General features: G+C 40.6%; 1 protein-coding gene across 2 annotated transcripts in view; it reads left to right on the top strand.

Moving 5' to 3' along the window:
- Positions 1–20,908, top strand: part of nup98 (nucleoporin 98 and 96 precursor) — a 57,286-nt gene that overhangs the window by 26,458 nt on the left and 9,920 nt on the right. For both annotated transcript variants that reach the window (XM_062528857.1, XM_062528856.1), the window contains 19 exons: positions 3,727–3,872; positions 4,301–4,408; positions 6,091–6,274; positions 6,436–6,605; positions 7,313–7,453; positions 7,538–7,670; positions 7,995–8,087; positions 8,977–9,254; positions 10,630–10,817; positions 11,528–11,632; positions 12,021–12,259; positions 14,283–14,396; positions 15,098–15,236; positions 15,737–15,914; positions 16,648–16,812; positions 16,952–17,167; positions 18,687–18,801; positions 19,583–19,991; positions 20,248–20,468. In XM_062528857.1, coding sequence (XP_062384841.1) covers positions 3,727–3,872; positions 4,301–4,408; positions 6,091–6,274; positions 6,436–6,605; positions 7,313–7,453; positions 7,538–7,670; positions 7,995–8,087; positions 8,977–9,254; positions 10,630–10,817; positions 11,528–11,632; positions 12,021–12,259; positions 14,283–14,396; positions 15,098–15,236; positions 15,737–15,914; positions 16,648–16,812; positions 16,952–17,167; positions 18,687–18,801; positions 19,583–19,991; positions 20,248–20,468 — 3,342 coding nt within the window. The remainder of the gene's footprint in view (positions 1–3,726; positions 3,873–4,300; positions 4,409–6,090; positions 6,275–6,435; positions 6,606–7,312; positions 7,454–7,537; positions 7,671–7,994; positions 8,088–8,976; positions 9,255–10,629; positions 10,818–11,527; positions 11,633–12,020; positions 12,260–14,282; positions 14,397–15,097; positions 15,237–15,736; positions 15,915–16,647; positions 16,813–16,951; positions 17,168–18,686; positions 18,802–19,582; positions 19,992–20,247; positions 20,469–20,908) is intronic.

The raw sequence follows: 20,908 nt of genomic DNA, 5'->3' as shown, positions 1-20,908 counted from the left end.
TGTCCTGCTGTATTCCAATGAGAAAAAATCATCCACAAGGTAGGCTAAGGGTCACGGTAATGCAGCATGCAGGAATCTATATAGGCCTACGCACAAAACGAATGAATGGATTATATCGGCCAAAACGAATTAATGGGTTGGGAGAGTCGTCTGGCTGTGTCAGCAGACTGCAGTCGGTCTCGAGGGGTTAAGTTAAATAGCGCACGTACTTGAATTTTAATCTGAAGAAGACCAAATCAAATCAAAAAAGAAGGATTTCAAGTGTGCGAACCTTTTTCCATTTTTTTTATGATTTAGCCTACTCTTGTTCTGCACCTTGACCGGGGATGTGCACAAACTTTTTTACTACACTTGAATTTTAAACCAACTCTTCTCTAGCCTATATCCTATAAAAGAAGGATTTCAAGTGTGCGAACCTTTTTCCATTTTTTTTATGATTTAGCCTACTCTTGTTCTGCACCTTGACCGGGGATGTGCACAAACTTTTTTACTACACTTGAATTTTAAACCAACTCTTCTCTAGCCTATATCCTATAGCCATACTTTAATAATCAGATGTTATGCTCATTTTTGTAGGCTACACCTCACCGGCAAGCACGCACGCAAATGCTGCTTTTGCACATCTACAATATTGGCCAGGCTATATAGAATAGGCTTTTAGGACTGTATTTTGCCTTCGTGCAACTTTAGTTGTGCTCAATCTAAATTATTGTCAGTAAGGATAGGTCATATTACCAAATGGCGAACCTCGAAAATTATTTAGGATATAGAGCCGTGTCCATTACGCATGCAGTTATTTTTTAGGCTATTGTTTTATTTGAGTGTTTTTGTCTACCATGGCAAACATAGTTGAAACGTTCGCTCTAAACTTAAGTATTTCCAATCGGCTTTCACAAAACCGATGAGGTCCAGATCTCAGTGGCCTCATAGCTGCCTACAGCCATGCATAGTAAGCCTAATGATAGCCTAATAGTTATGACATTAATAGCCTATTAATGACCTCATGTCGGAATGGCACGTTGTTTGAAAAAAAAAAGTTAAATAGGCCTAGGCCTACCGCCGAGTGGGGATATGTCGGAATGAACAGCGGATACCAGCTGGGTTGTAAAACATTACTGTATTCGTTGATCTTATCGATGCAGTCCTTGCGGCCACTTCTCCCCATCGTAGGAAACTTTCTGTTTAGTGTTGACAACACAAAGGCCTTCACGTTGTGTGGCAGTGCTTGCTTGCCCTTCGATCCATCCCAGTTGGTGGTTTTGCACCTGTCCCTGAGTTATAGTCTATATGAGTAAGCGCTAATATGCTCTAACCGCATAATAAAAGAAGCACCTGCAGCAGTGCTTATGGCAAGGCTATTAACACCTGTCACTGAGCTATGGACAAGCAGTTATGCTCGAAAATTATCATAATAACAGACACACCTAATTGTATGTCTCTATGTTTAAACACATCAAATTAGGAAGCATTTCCGCCGCAACGTTTGCTTTCTTTTTCTGTCGGTCCGCGGTTGCTTGGTCAATTGCGCAGCAAATTATCAGATCACCGGACCTAATTTCACCCCATGTCTCGCGGACCAGCAGCAGTCTCCACGTTTCGCGGCCCATAGTTTGAGAAACGCTGCATTAAAGTGTCATTAGGTTGTAGGCTATATGTTTAGTGATTTCTTTGTGTGTTTTTCATTGTAGTGTGTGTGCATTGAGTAGTTCCTTAAAATACGGAACAAAGAGCGTCCCGTAGCCTATCTGTTCAATACGGAAGAAGACTAACTATTACTTATATATTTCTTATAACGAAACGCGAAGAAAAAATACGAGGACTGACCATCTCGTTTCTCCGCGTTTCCCCCAATACCATGGCGACAAAGAGAAATAAATATGATTTGACATTTAAGCTGATTGCTGACAAATTTGCCACACAATTCGGGAGAAGCAGCGGACAGGAGCGCCACCACAAGCAAGCACTTCTAGCCCAAATTAACATGGCAACGTTGCCTATGACTAAAGAGTCTAAGTAGGCTAGTCCTACTAATATTACATTTGATTGGTAGCATGTTTGTAGCGCGCCAGTTTACCCAACCCCTACATCAAAACAGCTTAGAATCAATCAAAGAATCAGCTGTGTCGGCGTTAGGCTGTAGGCGATTTTCTATAGGCCTAACCATTTTCATTCATTTCAACAATGGTTCATTGAAACGTTGTTTGAATAATTTCGCCAGTCATCACCTTCATTGTAATGATTAAATGAGATTAAGGAGTCGACTATTGACGGATATGCGGTCTTCATCATTTTGAAATGCGGGATGAAACTTTCTGCCACCTGGTGGTTGTTTGGGTACATTGCCTTAGGCTCGAAAAAAATCGGCTTGACGGCCTGCGGGATCTCTTCGGGAGTCCCGCGGGAGAAGGTGCATTCTCAACCCGTACCCACTGTATGGGTCGCGGCCCGGTACCTGTGAGAAGATTACCATCGGACCGCTGGCCGACCCTCTCTGCCTTCTTCGAGAGACGCACCATTCGGCCGCGGCCGCACCCATTCTTCTCGGTCATATTGCTGCGCGAAGAATTTCTTGCACAGAAATAACAGGCATATCATATGAAACTGCAGATCCTGACCTTTCCGATGGCGTTAGCCGCTAGTTTCTATGATGAACGGTTCGCGAGATAATTAGCGTTGAAAATTACAGTTACATACAAAAATGAATGTCACATTCAGTTCTGCGTCATACCCATTCTTCTTTGTGAAATATTTCACGATTTCGTAACTGCCCTATGGCAAACTACATATCAAAATAAACAGGAGATCCTACTGATTCCAATGGCGTATAGAATGTCTCTGTAGAATTAGCGGTAATCACGAGAATTTCTGGATTTTTTCATACCTCCCCATTTCCCCCACTTCAAAATAATTTATTTTTCATATCAGAAGTTGTATTCAGACCCCGTGTTTGTCATAGGCTACTGTATAGCCATGGCAGATGCTATGCCATTTCAGGACCCAAAATAGCAATAGAAAGAACACTTACAGTCACTTTACTCTCCTGTTCTGACTTTTGATCTTGAATCTCTGTTCTTGGCCAGTTGTTAATATTGTTCATTAAATCAATGTAAGTAGGCAATTTCACAGTTTTCTTCAACTGGGCCTTTAGCCCAAAGGTTTCTTTAAGGTTCTAGGGCCAGTCTGTTAGGCCTAAGTAGGCTATCACACTGGTCTGGTTCATGTTGTTTTAATGGTTTTTCAGTATTCCATTTGTGAATTAGAAAAAAGTAGCCTAGGCCTATAGGTTATTGCTTGAAAGAATGATTAAATTAAAATAGTTTTTGAACCAACACATCCTAAAAACTGATTTTTTTTTCACCGCACAAATGTCAAATGTCAGAAAATTAGAGTTCCTGCACTTATTTTTTCCCACTTCAAGCACTGGAAACAACAAAGTTACAGACGCATGTATTTCAGTGGCGGCAGGTGGATTTAGAAGTAGGATAGGAAGGTGTGCGCCAGGGGGTGGTGGTTGTTCACTTGATAGAGGTCTAAATGTAGGTGATTTACATCCAAGTGCCAATGTAAAGATTAAACACACCATCACAGGGTCCTTTGTTGTGTCAAAATATGTCTCTTTTTTTTGTTAAGATGGTGGTCTAAAAGGAACGCTCCTTCTTTCAAATTGATCATGATTACAGGTAGATTTGTTGTAGGCATTCTTATAACCTTGTTATTGTATTTTAGCCTTTGGGACCAGCACCAGCAGCGGTGGTGGACTATTTGGTGCAACCAATACCCAAACCTCAAACCCATTTGGAGGCACCTCTGGGTCACTTTTTGGGGCTGCAAGTTTCACTCCTGCCCAACCGGGGACAACACTTAAATTTAATGTAAGTAGATGTGTTTAATCTTTTGTTTAACATTTAACTATTTAAAGGCATAGTTCTGTATTTTACACTTTAAGCCCGTTTTCTGTATTGCCTTTTCTGTAAGCTTTTTGAATTTTGAATTTATCCCATCGGCCGATTCGGTTACCCTTGAGTGTTACAGATTTATTTTTTTATTTTTCTTTATTTAATTTAATTATTTGATGGAGTAGGCTGGCTATGGGGTCCTCTTTTATCCTTGGGAAGGGTAACAAAAGTACTCCCCTGCCACAGGCACACAATTTTGAAATAGCCTTCTGTTTTTAATTAAAAGGTTGGCAGACCTTCCTTGTATAGAATCCACTGACAAAATAGTATAGGACGAGAAGTTTGTGAGAAGTTTGTTATGATTTTTATATTCTGTTTAATGTCTCTTTATTTATTTTTCTCAGCCCCCAACAGGAAGTGATACCATGGTCAAAGGTGGAGTGACGACCAGTATCAACACAAAACATCAATGCATCACAGCCATGAAGGAATATGAGAACAAATCTTTGGAAGTAAGAAATCATTGAAAGAATGTCTCTCTTGAATATGGATTTTATTCAAGTCTGATTTTAAGAGGTCTATGATATTTTAATTAAATGTCGACTGAGCCAATTTTTATTATTATTATTGTTGTTGTTGTTTTTTGTATTATTATTTTAAGTAAGTAAATCCAGCAGTTTCTTTTCCCGCTGGTTATACGCATCATTCTGGACTATCTCCATGACTGCAGCAGTAGGAGGTAGTACCCTACTAGGAAGTATCTGTGGCAGCATGGTGACAGTGTGCAAGAGTCAAAATTGCAGCCAAAGAGACTCATTGGTGACAGCACAAATCACTGGGTGGAATGAAAAATCTGGTGGCGCACGATTTAAAAAATAATGTGTTATACTCGGTCCTTAAAGCTGCCGTCGGCAGCATTTTTTAGTCATATTAGCATGAACTGTCATGGGATTCCAGAAGTAGACTATTAAATAGGCTGTTTAGGAAAAATCGCGAATTCTCTAGCTCCCTCTCAAGCCTGTAATCGTGCTCGGAAAAATCGAGCGCTCCCTGTTTTGTTTAAGCAATCACGTTAGGGGGGAGGAATCGCTACCTGTCAGTCACAGCTTGTGCACGCTGCTATCCAACCGCTGCTACTCTGCTGCTCACGTAAACAACCTCGTCTACAGAGGGTGAGGGGTTTGGGGGCCAGTTTGGAGCTTGGAGAGGTTGGGGGAGGGATCTGAAAGTTGTATCAGTTTGAATTTTCCGACTTTAGACTCGGAATTTTGAAGGCTTGCCGACGGCAGCTTTAATCTCATTGTGATTAACGCATTAACGCTGACGGCCCTAGTAAAAAGAAGTAGTTATACAATGTTTCTAGCATCACATTTTCTTTCTCTCAGTCTCGGCTCTGTATCTTTCATTTTAGATAAGGGTAGCTTCACAATCAAGAGTGTGCACTTGACATTTCTCACATACAGGCCTGTATACCTCAAAATATGTAAAAATATTGGAGTAGTATCGGAATGTTATGTTATTATTAATGGTTAGACTTCGGAGCACCTTTACAACTGGAAAAAAGAATGGTAAAAATAGAATTTTCCCCCACGACTCATTGGCAAAAGTTGTACTATGAATAGAAAATTTGACTACATTGGGCCATTTTGTAACATATTAAAAATGCAATGTGCAAAAAGTTTAGTGAACACATAATGTCAACAGTCAGTGAGTGTTGTAAGTAAAGGTAGAAAATCCTTCCAACGTAAATTTGACATCAGCCTTAGATAGAGCTCCACTTACTGACTCCATTTGGCAGAGAGTATACTGCTGCTATACCTTATACCAAGCAACAACATGCCCAGAATCAATTTGATCATCAGAAGCATGTATGCTTTTGGAAAATCACCCTAAACTTACCCGCCAATGTTTGCTGTCAAACGCTGTCCTCTCTAGCTTTTTTTTGATTGCCATGTTTATTATAGGAACTCTGTTAAAAAGCAATGTAAACAGTAGCACACCAAAACGCTCCCAATATATATATTCTTTATTATAAGTGACGTTTCGGGCTTCAGCAACCCTTCCTCAGACTGAGGTATACTTTGGGAGCGTTTAGATGTGCTGATGTTGTACATTGCTTTTTAACAAAATTTTTTTGATCTCGCACCCGACCAATTTGTATGGCTGTGCGTGATTATACTTTTGTATATTATAGGAACTCCGACTGGAGGATTACCAGGCGGGGAGGAAGGGTCCCTCCAACCCGATGACAGCTGCTACAGGAGGTCTGTTTGGGACCGCCGCTGCCGCTCCACCCAGCACAGCTGCTGGGCTGTTTGGCGCCTCTGCAAACAACACAGGCTTCTCCTTCGGACAGAATAAGACCGCATTTGGAACGAGTTAGTATTTATTTTCCACCTTTTTCTTTTTTCTTTTTTTTTTTTTTGGTACACAAACAGAAATATTATTTGTGATATGTCCCTAAAGCTATGTGATTATTTGATGGCTCTGGTTAATGGCATGCACTTTGTAACAGTTTGACATTATGCACTCTTGGCAGGCACGGGGGGATTTGGTACAGCATCAAGCAGTCTTTTTGGTCAACAGCCACCTCCCCAACAAACTGCCAGTCTCTTCAAGCCCTTTGGCCAGGCTACAACAACGCAACAAACTACGGGGTTTTCTTTTGGCGCTGCCAATACTTTGGGACAGCCCAACACCAGCAGTATGGTAAGCAGCCACTGAAAATGTAGAACTTGGACATTTGTACTTTACCAAATACCTTGTACTTCTGTAGCACTGATAATTGTGAGACTAAAATGTAGAGTGTGGTTTGGCACTTCAAGGGATTATGTTGAACCCCCAGTCTAAGGATAGGCCCAGAAATATGTTAATATGGGTATATAAAGTTCAGATCATTATTAGGCTGTTGTTGCACACGTGCACATGACAGTCAATGTTTTCAATGCAAATGTTCACAAAAAGCAAAATTTAATGTTGCAAATGCAATTGTAATGGTTTCATTGCATTCCGCTCTGCATGGTTGCATGCTGTTAACGTAATAAATATTTCCCAAAACGGCAGTAATTGTGCAGACCACAGCCATTGTTTTAGGAAGTTTTTTGTATTGCTTTTGAGGACCTATTTTGCATCGTATCAAATCACACCGAATTCTTCTGTATTAAAACACATTTCTGAGTCATATCGTAGTTTATGCATCTAGATACGTATTGAATCGGAGATGTGAATAAGGGAGATGTGCACACCCCTAATAGATACCAATATTTGTGTTTTAAAATCCTTTTTCAGCACAACTCAGAATTCCATGCACACTAATTTCATTATCATGGTGGTATGATGTGTAGTTATAATCAGTAATCCTCTACCACTGTTGAGTTTGTGAGATGCACATATTTCTCTGTTGATTCCTCCTGTAGGGCTTGTTTGGTAACACAGCTGTGTCTCAGGCTGGAGGCCTGTTTGGGGCCACGGCAAACACCAGCACGGCTACAGGGTTTGGTGCAACTTCAGGGCTCTTTGGCCAGCCCAACACTGGCTTTGGTGCCGTTGGCCCACAGGTAAGCTTTAAAGTGCACATCTGATCTGAGTGCTTGAGTGGTAGCTTAATATTAGTGTTTTTTTATGTGTGGATTTTTGTTTAGTCACAGACATTGTTTGGGAACAAACCTGGTGGTTTTGGGACGACCACAACAAGTGCCCCGTCCTTTGGAACGGGACTGTTTGGAAACAAGCCTACACTTACATTGGGCGCTAACACGAACACTGCTAATTTTGGTAAGTCTATTTTCTTTGTTTTCTAACTTTTTTGAGCAGAAGGGTGTGTAACACCGACACTATACTATCTCTATAACCACTCTACCATCGTCTGTTGCTGTCCCCTTGCCCGGATTCCTGGCACCAACCCTAGTGACCCACTACTTTCCCTATGACAATTGCTAATCCCTATGGTCGATGGACAATTCATTCCCTACACTGGACTATTTGAACTTTCTAACACTAAATGACCTTACTGTCTTGTAATTGACTCTAGGCAGATGGGTTAGGCCCTTTAGTCGAAATTCACAAATGAAAAAGCCAACATGCTCTCTGTTTCTCAAGGTTTTGGTGCCAACCCAGCCGGAGGAAGCCTCTTTGGTAACAAGACTGCTGCAACTGGGCTAGGGACAGGCCTTGGAGCTGGCTTTGGGGCAGGTTTGTGGGGGTATTCTTTTCATTCAAAAGCATCCAGAAATATGTTAGTAATGGACACTGACTATTTAAAGGAATATTTCGCTATTTTACACTTTAAGCCCGTTTTCTGTATTGCCTAGCATGAAAACGAGTGTTTGACACTGAAATCTCGACGATTGAGCCTGTTTGTGGAATTTGGCAGCTTCAGAATGGAGCTTTGTATGGCTTTAACACTGCTCGCTTTGTGCATGGACTATTCAGTCCTTAAAACACCCTTAAACGTTCGTTTTTAAAAATGTGCAGCTCACCGAGTGGTTACTGGTCTTCAACGATCTTCTATAGCAAGTTTAGCAGCGAAATACAGCTTCTGTCATCTTTTATCATGATTTTCGAAATCCCGGAAGTACTTTTTCAGATACCTCACAACCGTGTGTGCCTAATATAACACAACAGAATTTGAATTTCACTGCGAAACTTGCTATAGAAGATCGTTGAAGACCAGTAACCACTCGGTGAGCTGCACATTTTTTAAAACAAACGTTTAGGGGTGTTTTAAGGACAAAATAGTCCATGCACGAAGCGAGCAATGTTAGACATACAGAGCTCCATTCTAAAGCTGCCAAATTCCACAAACGGGCTCAATCGTCGAGATTTAGGTGTCAAACACTCGTTTTCATGCTAGGCAATACAGAAAACGGGCTTAAAGTGTAAAATGCCGAAATATTCCTTTAATAAATGCCCTTGTGGTTAATTTGGAATAATTGGCAAATTGTGATTTACTATTATTCTGTAATTGTCTGTGGACACTGACGTTATATTGCTCTCATTTAAGTTGTTTAGTTGTAATGAAAGCAGACATGATATTTTAGTTTAATTTAAGCCTCTGTCCATGTCCTCTCTTCTGTTACAGCTGTTGGCACTGGACAGACTTCTCTCTTTGGAAATAACCAGAACAAGCTGGGTTCTACCTTAGGAACAGTGAATGCTTTCGGAACATCGGCATTTAACACTGGCACTGGCACCCTCGGCCTTGGTGCCCCTCAGCAGCCCATTTCCCTCACAGACCCGAGTGCAGCAGCAACACAGCAGGCGGTTCTACAGCAACAGATAAACGCACTGGCATACTCTCCCTTTGGGGACTCTCCACTTTTCAGAAATCCCTTGTCTGACCCCAAGAAGAAGGAGGAGGTGAGTGTACACCATGTTACAGTAATTTCCTGCATATAAGCCGCATTGTTTATAAGCCGCAGGACAGTGATTTATGTTAAAAGAAACAAAACCATATTAATGCCATATTAAATGCCCCCCTGTATTAAAGGAACACTTCACCGTTTTTTCATATTAAACTGCGTTATTCGCTTAATTAAGACGAGTTGATACATACCTCTCACGTTTCAATGCGTGCACTCACTGGCTCTGGCGCGCGGCGCAACTTTGATAGCACTTAGCTAGCCCAAGGCATTCATTAGGATCTAAACAGAGATGAAGTTAGAAGTGACCAAACACCTCCATGTTTTCCCTATTAAAATACAGTTACACGAGTAGTCACACGACCAAGTATGGTGAGACAAAATAAAACGTGGTGCATTTCTAAGCAGGTAAAAGGGACTATATTGTGTGGCGGAATAATATTGGGAGCACTTAGACTCTGCGCAGTAATATCCTCACTCCAAAGTGAAACTGAAAGTGCAAGAGTGAGGATATTACTGCGCCACACAATATAGTTATCCCTCTTCCCTGCTTAGAAATGCACCACGTTTTATTTTGTCTCACCATACTTGGTCGTGTGACTACATGTGTAACTGTATTTTAATAGGGAAAACATGGAGGTGTTTGGTCGCTTCTAACTTCATCTCTGTTTGGATCCTAATGAATGCATTGGGCTAGCTAAGTGCTATCAAAGTTGCGCTGCGCGCCAGAGCCAATGAGTGCACCTTTCAAGACGCCCAATGTCGCTTCACAAATGAGGCAAACAAAAAGCCCAATTTGGCCTGTCAACATTATGTGTTCATTTAATCAAAATATATGGGAGTATGGCTATGTGATTATTTAGGCTGTATGTATAGTGAATTGCCATGCACCAAGTACAACACAAAGCCCTTAAGGCCAATTTACACAAAAGACTCGCGACTACTTGTAGACGAACTGCAACTTCCAGAAGCCAGCACCACGTGCCACTATGCAACTTCCGCAATACAGTACTGCGAGTGACATAGGACGGCAACAAGAGTGCAGTACAGTGTCTGCTCTAACCTCCTTTATCTTGGTGCAGTGGCTGGGTGTCTCGGGACACTACGTAACAGGACAACAGCAAACAAGCAGCGCTAGTTTAAAATTGGTGACTGTAGTTTCAATGTAAAGTTTAAGGCACACCTTTGACCTAAACTGAAACTTAAACTTGACTGCTTTAACCGACTGCAGATCTCTCTGATTAGACGCTGGAAGTACAGTTTGCGCATCCTATAAAGTGTTGTATCATGTCATAGCTAAATGTCCTATTAAATGTTCTATCGTCTGCGATGAGAAATGTTTGATTGTATCTACCAATCCTTTGTTTTGACAGCGCCTGAAGCCCACCAATCCTGCAGCCCAAAAGGCTCTTGTTACAACAACCCACTATAAACTGACCCCTAGACCGGCAACACGTGTACGGCCAAAAGCACTTACTCCTTCGGGCACCTTAAAGTCAGTGCTCTTTGATGGACTGGATGATGATGAGCCCTCCTTGACCAATGGAACCTTTGTGCCTAGGTAAAGAAACATTTTTTTAATAGATTCCTGTGTTTACTTGATTCAAAATCCAAAGATTCAAGATTCCAAAAGATTTATTATCTAATATGTTGCCATTTTAGGAAGATGTTCTTTTGATTGAAGGCAGAGGGTTTATGATGTGTTAGTAGCATGAGTTTTGTATATGTATTGCATTGGGAATGAGGGATTTGATGTACTGTATAATGACATGTTATCCAGAGGCACTCTGAACCTGATTCCTGATGGTCATAGCTCATAGCTTTGGTGGAGGGTGTCGAAGGCATCCTGGATGAAGAAGTTGCATTTTCTTTCCACTGCTTGTATATAAAGATCAGATGGCTGTATTTGTCGAATGCCTATGATCTTAAAGGCTTGCTTGGCTATCCTGGCCAGCTCTCTCTTGCATTTGTTTGGTAGGAAGCTGTACCAAGGTGTGATGTTGAAAGTGATGACAGATTCTATTAGGGCTGTGCAATTAATCGATTTTAAATCTTAATCGCGATTATAAAATGTTTAAATTGATGTTAAAATGTGACCACACACAGCCCAGACGCACTCTGGTGTTCAAAATAGTGTTATGAGCCCATTTACCCTCACACGCTGTGATCTGTCTTTAAAAACTCCAGAGTTGGGTTAACTTTCAGCTGTTGGAGGTGGTGCGGAACATGATGTAAACAATCTCAGCTTATCCCATTCTCTCATGATTGTAGGAAGAACATCAAGAAGCTGGTGCTGAAGAATCTTACCAGTAGCAGCCTCTCAGCTGTGGACAGGGACGTAGATGACCTTGCCTCACCTCCAGAGTATCCACTAAGGTGAGTGGTCCTGCTACCATTTCGATTGGTTGTAATTCAACTCTGAAGCTTCTGTATGTGTGAAGATATATTATCAAAAAGTAATTGCATATCGCATCGTATTGGCGCGTAAATGTATTTTCCATAAACGTTCAGCCCTATTATATATGCAAGCAAATAAGCTTGAGCATTGCAATAGCCTAGTCTAAAGACAACTGGATCTGATCTGGCAAATCTGAGACAAAAAAAAAGCGAGATGGAAGGTACGTAGTCAAACCGCTTTATCTGGCTGTCAGTTATTTTTGCAGCTTTAGTTTAAACAAGTTTTATTTTATGCTCTAATTAGCCACTCAAATTTTCACTTGTGGTGATATAAATGATTATAAATACTGACATACTGCTTCTTCAGTTGCATAGAGGAGTCTGAAGAAGCGAACCAAGCAGACATGGCTGGTGAAGATTCTCCTACATTGCCAGAATCCCTTGACCCACAGAGCACTGTGTGTGATTTTAACTTATCTAAAACTGGAAGTGAGGCAGGAAACCAAAATGACAGCACCTACCTGGACCCCATCAACGAGGAGACTTTCATGAAGGACGACTCTCTTCCTGAGGAGCTACAGGAAGAACAGTCCCCTCACCCAGCAGGTCTGTATTCATTTTTGTCAATTTTCCAATGTTGTAAAGCTGATTGATACGTTCACTTATGGATCAATAAATGGATCAAGCTAGTTAACATACTACAAGCACACTCAAGATGAGGCCTATGAAGGCTCAATCTGTAGGGGGAACATGCCCATTAAAGATATTTTATGATTAAAGTCAAAAGTCTGGCATGGGCTTAATAGGTAATAATTGGCAAAATATTTAAAAATATTACTTTCAAAGTTGTAAAAACATCAAATATTTATTGAATGAATGAATGAATGAATGAGTGGAAATAGTGAGTTTATTGGTTATTTGTCCTAGTTACAATGCATTATTCCTTCGCGATTGAGAGTTGTAGCCACATGGGCATTTCAAACCATTGTGACGTGCTTAGGATTGTTTGTGAATAGTTCTTAGTGAGGTAAGAGTCCTCTTCTAAGCTGTCCCAGATTTAGGTGCCACATGTAGGGCTACAATGCTTTGTGAATTGCTCAATTAGTGAAAACACTTAGGAGTCCTAAAGTTATGAGTGATGAGCCCATTATTGGGGGCCAAGCAGCGAAGCTGCGAAGGCACCCATTGTGTTTGTTAGTTTTCTTATTATGAGTCAATGGCAGCCCATAGAACCGACTGGTGAAAAGTTGTGAAATTTGGCAGACTTATTGGGGACAGTCTCATGATTCATGTGACCAAGTTTTATGTCGGCAGCTCAAGCCCTCTAGCGCCACCAAGAGGTCAAAGTTAGACGTGCGTTCACGCACGTAACTTTTGACCCCTTGGGCCAATTTTCCCAAGTCAGGTATCGTTGGAATCCTTGGACCTGCCCGAGTTCAACGCACCCTATGACGTCATTTTCCGCCATGATAGATTTCCCGCCATTTTGGATTTTAGCCAAAGTGAAACTAAAGCTTCACAGGTCACAAATTTTGTCCGATCGACACCAAATTTGACACACACCATCTTCAGACAATGTGTAATACACGCATTGCTTTTTGTCTTCGGAACTATTACCGTTCGCCCATAACTGCCAATCAAATTCTGCGGCGAAGCCGCCAAACAGGATGTGAGCTCATATCTCAGCAACCCTTGCATGTATCAAAACCAAACTTGGTACATGGACTTGTGACCCCATCAGGAGGACGCTCAAGAAAGTTGGTGACCTTTGACCTCTAGGGGGCGCTGTAATTCAGAAACATGCCTTTTGGCCTGCAGCTGCTGTTGTGCTTAGAATTACAATATACTAGTGGTGTCTAGTAATACTGTGGGAGATCCTTACGTCGACAGATGGCAACTTTTGACATCAACGAAATTGGTTCGGCCGCCATATTGGATTTAATCAAAAACGCACACAAGATTACGCAGCTCATGAATTTGATCTGATCCTCACCAAAATTGGTACAGACTATCATCAGACCATGCCTTGTCATTGCATTGAATTTTGTAACAATTGACGGAAGCATTCGCCTGTCACAGCCAATCGAAATTGGTGGCGAAGCCGCCAAACAGGAAGTGAACTCATAGCTCAGCAACCTTTGCATCTATCAAAACCAAACTTGATATATGGACTCGTGAGTCCATCGGGAGAAGGGCCAAGAAATTTGGTGATCTTTGATCTCTGGAGTGCGAAGCCGCCAAACAGGAAGTGAGCTCATATCTCAGCAACCATTGCATCTATCAAAATTAGTACATAGAATCATGACCCCATCGGGAGAACACCCAAGATATTTGGTGACCTTTGACCTCTAGGACAGCTGCAGCTAGCAAAAATGCAAGTTGGCTTGTAACTTTAGACATCAAAACTTGCTCTGATGGCTTACGGCCATATGTCTGATTGCGGCATTGAGCTAACAGCGTCGAGTTGCCGTGGTTACTCCGGCCTACTGCTTGGCCCCCACATTGCTGCTTGCAGCTATATTTTTTTAGGAGTTTCTCCTAAATGTTCCAGTTAGGAGCTACTTTTAGCCTTAAAATTCTTTGTGAATACGGCCTCTGATGATGATTTTTATATTAATGTTGTGAACAGGGGTAGTTCTCCATCGTGTGGGCTACTACACTATCCCATCATTGGATGAGCTCAGCAGGATGCTGAATGAGAATGGCGAGTGTGTGGTGGAGAACTTCACCATTGGCCGGAAAGGTATGAATAACATGCAATCTACACTTCAAATAATACTTTTGTCTGCAGACTTTGACTACTTCATTTGACTACTTTGAAACTTAATTTCTGTGCGACCGCCTCCTGTTTGCTTAATCATTTCTCTAGCTCCATCTTACACTACACTACAGACTCAAACTCTATATGCAGAGGTCATGGAGTAGGGTTACTGGGGTTACACTTTCTGTGTGCATGTTACCATAGTGAATATTAGAATTAATTCATATATTTATTGATGACTGAACAAAAAATGCAGATACACAGTGCATGTGGATGCCCTGATTAGAATGAGATCCATTTTATTGACAAATTCTACTTGTGACACCTGGCCTGCTTATGTTCGGAGCTATAACATTATCCTTATCCTAGCACCCCCCCCCCCCCCCCCCCCCAGTTTTTTTTTTAGCCGCACATCAACCCCAGAATGGTTATTCCGGGACTGAATTTCTTTCTCAGTACACCCCTGCGTACAAGCGTTGTTTGCCAAGTGTCAGTGACCAGACAAATTGTATAATTGGCAAAAAAAAGAACAGTTACACAACCTTTTTAAATGTAGCCCAAAGATTGTACTCTTGAAGGTATTTTAATGTGTGTAATTGCGTGGGTTTCTCACTACAAAATAATCCATAAATGTGGATGTGTGCATGTACTCTGCAATTTCTGTTTTTTCTACTTTCTTCTAGGCTATGGTTCAGTATTCTTCCCTGGTGCAGTGAATTTGACCAATCTGAACCTGGATGAAATCGTGCATTTTAGACGGAAGGAAATAATTATATATCCTGATGACATGACCAAACCTCTGGAGGGGGAAGGGCTTAACAGGTGAGATAAAGATATTTAGTCAATTTTGAATTGCCTGGGAAATGATGTGTTGTAGTTCAGTTCGTTAATGCAAACTATTTACAGAAATGTACGTTTGTTGGACCATAGCATTTGGGTTTTATTTCTGTTTCAATATAAGTTATTATATAGCCACTAAAAACATATTAGGCAGTTGGTCTCTATGGCCAGGAATGTCAGTCATAAAAAGATCCACCCAGTAACTTTTTATTGTATTGTATTGTATTGTATTGTATTGTAGTGTGTGTGTGTGTGTGTGTGTGTGTGTGTGTGTGTGTGTGTGTGTGTGTGTGTTAGTCCATACTTTTTAGATGCATGTAAGCATGTTATGAAATTGGACTTATATTGTGCATGTAAGTGCACTGATTAAAACCAAGTCTAAGCTTCTTTTGTTTTATCTACTTTCATATACTGTATACTTATAATGTTGTTTTAATTATTTTCCTTTATTGAATTTTTTATCTTATGTTCTCTGTAACTAGACGCGCTGAAGTGACTCTAGATGGAGTTTGGCCGAATGACAAGACTACTTGTAGCCAGATAAAAAGCCCTGATCGTTTGGCTGACATGAACTATGAGGGAAGATTGGAGACAGCGTCCCGGAAGCAAGGTGCACGCTTCCTTGAGTACCGACCCGAGACAGGTTCTTGGGTATTTGAGGTATGTGTTCATGTCCTGATGATGTCAATGTTTAATAGTTGAAGATACATACAAGTTCTTAGGCATGGAGAAAAAAATGCTGTTTGAAGGAGGTGACTATGGGATTTTGAGTTTCCTCCATTTTACATACCGGCATGTAAACACCTACACCTAGGTAAACAGTTTTAAATTATATGACCCCTTTAACTGCTGTCAGTTTGATTATCAATACAGTTATTTGAGCATTCTATGAAGGATTAATAATGGAATGCATTTAGCATACAATTATCCTCCATAATTTCATTTTGTCATGATTACCTCCTTTTTGTGACACTTGACTTGACTGTTTACAGAGGAGAGTTTGCTCATTCATTACTCTCTAGTCACTCAGGTACACAGGAGGCAGATGACTCTTTCTGACATTTTATTGATAAAGCAAGAAATTGATTTGTTGAGGAATAACATCAAATGAACTCTCTGTTTCACAATTTTTGTTCAGCGCCACACATTACATGAAGGCTGCACGGGGGTGTCACTGGAAAATCCATGTTGTGCATCATTGTATATTATTTAGATCACATTTCATTACATTAGTTCTAGACCTGACAGACTAATGTACCTGACCTGAATATTTGTGTACCGGTACTCTTCTGCAGTTTGGTCCCTCCCCAAATTGTTGTGGAGTACTGGTTGGTATGGTAACTCTGCAGAGGTTACCATAACAGCATGTTGCTTTTTGGTATTGTTGTTGCAGGTTGCTCACTTTTCCAAGTATGGATTACAAGACTCGGACGAGGAGGAAGAAAGCAATTTGACAAAGACAGATTTAAAAAAAGTCAAGACTGGGCTTGTTCCTCCAGCGGCAGGTTTGCAGTCAGCGCCCCCAAACGCTCAACAGCTGGGGTCTCAACTGTCTCAGGTATTTAGGCAGTTTCACTATAAGATCAATGTAGATTGCAATATTGTTGATGTCTTTTTATCTTTTTTTTTTGGCCATACAGTATATGTTACTCACAATGCGTGCATGATGCTTTGAATAATATCTCTGTCTTTAACAGAATTTGGTTTTACCTGAGCTTCTGGGCCATGTGTCTGAGATGGATAGTGACATGGCGGACATTACACAAGAGCCCACTGTGGATGTTTTGGAAGAGGACGATTTTGGAAGTCCTGTGGCATTAGAGCATCAGCTGGCAGAATCTGATAGCCTCCATCAACCACTCATGTCAAGTCACATCCCCTCGTCCTTGGGTATCAACCCTCACACACTTCAGGTATTCAACTGCTTGCAGATGTTGTGATTTTCATGATGTTGGTATTTCAAACCGGGGATATTTTAAATAGGTCATGGCTGTGGTGGTTTTACCAATTGATAGCCCTCGTCATTTGATCATGTATTCCTTGTCCTGTAATGTCTTCATACTGCCAGAGTGTAGAGACTCATACGCCAATGTATATGTATGTTGCTACCTGCCAGCTCAGCCTATGTCATATCTGCTTTTTATTCGTATAGTGCTCACCAGAAATGTGCCTTATTCACATGGGCGCCCATTGTAAACCAAAATGAGGCTATTGGATACACAAAGCAGAGGATTGTATTCTATACTTTTGCCTGCAGGTGGCGAGAACATGTATGACATAGTCAGTGTACCCCATAACCTGGTTTTGGATTACGATGGTTGCTGTGTGAATAAGGTGAAGAGCAAGACACTTAATCTCTCTTGTGAGCCAAGAAAGCGCCTCTTTGGTTTGTTTGGCCTAAGAATAGAATAAATGGCAGTAGAATAAGGCTATGTATAAGAATAGTATGTACATTTGCAAATAAATAGACACTATGGGTGGGATAGAGTAATGCACACTTGCCTGGAGGGATAATGCAACTAGGAATGTCCGCCTCCTTGTTGTCCCTGACAAGGTTGCCATGGTTGTGGACACCTCAACAGGTACAAGCAAGACGCAATACACAATTGAAAAAAGGGTGGGAGTAGTGCAATATCAGTATAGACTGAGGTTTAAGATTAAATATAAATATAGTGCAAGGCAGTTCAGTGCAATAATAATTTATTAATAACAATATTGTAACTGTAAGATCCTCATATTTAGAGTAAACTTGTTTGTGATGTTATGGGGAAAATACTATGGACTACCATTGTCCATGTTTATGTTTGCTAAATGATGACTCTTTAAACTTTAAAGTGATATATAGAGGAATCCTATTTTGTGCCTTTACAGCAGTGAAAAAGATTTAAGCGGGTGAAGCCCCAAACCGTGTCAGAGTGGAGATACATTAGTGGCAGAACTGAATGAGCTCCTTAGAGACCGATAATGCACGTGTCTGCAAAATATTGTTTATTTGTTTTCATTTTTATTATTATAATTTTTTTTTATGGGCTCATCTTCTCTGCTGTCTTTTATTTTACTTGTATTAAGTGCTCTATAACTGTTTTCCTTGGTTTTGACTTTTGCTTTTACTGTGGTGACGGTCAATGTTTGTGTGTTAGTGTAGTTTTGTTGTATGTTGTGAAACGTTCAATAAAAAGTTAATCAGAAAAAACGAAATTAGAGTAAACTTCACTCCATTTACAAAAGGGCTACATAAGAAGAGTTCTTTGTTTACATTTGACTATTACAATACGCCAAGGGTAATATTTTCTCTCCATATAATGCCTTGTGGGAATAGACGCCTGTTTAACTCATCAATGCCACTTGAATGAAGAAGCCACACAAACTATAAACATTAGGATGGTGACTAGGATGCACCAATTTTGTTCATTTCTCCGTTGAAACGAGCAGATCATGAAGGCATCTTTGTTTGTTGGGGATGATGATGGAGATCCTTACCAACAAGATGCATCAGAGTCTCCGATGTCCTCATCTCTTCAAACTCTGATGCAGGAAAGACGATACGGTGAGAGCCTCTCTGTTATGTCTGTGGTCATCTATACACTGCAAAAAAAAATAAAATCTAGCCAAGCCTTTTTAATCTTATATTGGGATAAAAAAAAAATTGCTATTGTTTTTAGTACGAAGAGACTTGCCTTCGATTCTGTCGAAAGGTCATTTTGACATAATATGAGAACTTTGACTTATTTTAAGTTTGTCTTATCAAGACAAATGTACTCAACGCACTGGCAGGCAAATTTGCTTGTTTTCAGGATGAGACATCTTAAAAGAAGTCAAACTCCTCTTATATATGTCAAATGGTTTTACGAGGAAGTGCTAGCTAAGTCTCTCTTTATACGGAAAACAATACCAGCTAGATTTTGTTTTATGTTGATATAAGATTAATAACACTTGGTAAGATTTGATTAGATAAGTAATTTTTGCAGTGTATAGACTGACGTTGTACTGCACAATGATTGTCCGTTCTGTGGCGAGTGAGAAAGTACTGATGTATTGTGTGATATCTCTGCACCCAATATATGTTTTGAAGATACTGTTATAAGAATAATAAGAATTGCCTATTTTCTTTCTTCATGCTGTTAGATGGATAAAACTAAATTCATGGAAGCATGTCATTTGCAAAGTAATTTCAAATGGAAATGGTACATTTAGTACATGCACATGCAGTATATAAAATGCTAGATATTTTAAAAGAAAATACTGTGTAACTATTACATAGATCAGTCTGAATTAATTTCGATGGATTGTGTTTTGTTAACTGTAAACACGTTTGTGATTTTTTTCAGGACTGGGCATCACCAAAGGCCTTTTGTCATATCACCAAGAAGCACAGAGTAATGCCTCACCTGCAAAGCAGATGAAACAATTCCTTATGAGCCCTGACCCATACATGGGTTTGTCAAGCCACGGTCTCTCACAAGCTCAACCGATGTTGGAGGCAACTATGCGCACAGTGGGAGTTCGCCATCTTGGTGGCCCTGTACCTATCGCAAACTCAGTGACTCAAGGTAAAAGGCGGCTGCTCATGGATGCTGCCTTGTTTGCTGGCCGCTCATTCCGTGTTGGTTGGGGCCCTGGATGGAAACTGGCACACAGTGGCGAAGCACTCTCTACCAGTGAAGTCTCCGACATCACAAAGGAACAACTCTGTGTTGACAGCATAGGCTTTTCGGCTAAACCCACCTCAAGCAAGACGTAAGTGGCAGATACACAATGACTAGATATTTTGGCTATTAGTAATTATGCTGATCATGGAATATTCTAAATTATTGATAAACTATCTAAAGTTTATGATTATGAATTCCAAAATGTGAAATAGAAGCATATGACAAGCCATCATTTTCTGTGTGTGTTGAGGGTCGAGCAGAGTCTAGGATCGCCACTGAATGATCACACAATATTCAATATTATTGACTTTACTCTTCTGATATCTAACCCCCCTCTATTGTAGTGGTCCCTTCCAAGTCCGCCTCGAGCAGGTAGCAAGTCTAGAATCCAAGGAGTCGGAGTTGGACCAGTGTTTGTATCTGCATCCTCTGGAGATTAGCCGGAAATACAGCACCATCAGCACTGAGGAGAACTGTCCCTTCATTCAGCCGCAGCCGGGCGTACATGCGCTTCAGGATTATGCTCAATGGATTACCAAGGTCAATGAAGATGGCAGCACGAATGGTATGTTGCACATTCTGAAAAAAAACGCTAATGTTGAGTTTTGAAATTTGAGATAAAGATGAGTATTTCAGTGATTTAAAAATTAGATTTTAACCAGGGATCAGCCATCATGCCCGATAGCCCAATCAGATTCAGATTGTGCTTCAATCAGAAGCAAGAATGAAATGGAATGCAGTACCGTAATTACCCTGCTATTAACTACTAGCCGCGGCTTATACATTGCTTTTGCAAAATGTCTTAAGCTATGAGGTTAATTCACGGGCACAGTTAATAATGGTATTAATATGGTTTTGTTTCTTTTAACTCTGTTTCTTTTAACTCATAAAACACTGTCCTGTGGCTTATACACAATGCTGCTAATACACAGGAAATTACTGTTTTTAGTATCTTCTATCACGGAAGTCTATGGGAGCCTATAGAACTGTATTTGGGATAGTCCT

Source organism: Sardina pilchardus, chromosome 24 (assembly GCF_963854185.1).
Source record: "Sardina pilchardus chromosome 24, fSarPil1.1, whole genome shotgun sequence".
Classification (NCBI taxonomy): domain Eukaryota; kingdom Metazoa; phylum Chordata; class Actinopteri; order Clupeiformes; family Clupeidae; genus Sardina; species Sardina pilchardus.
Note: the sequence above shows the minus strand (reverse complement) of the source record. Positions and strands in the feature narration are given on the sequence as shown.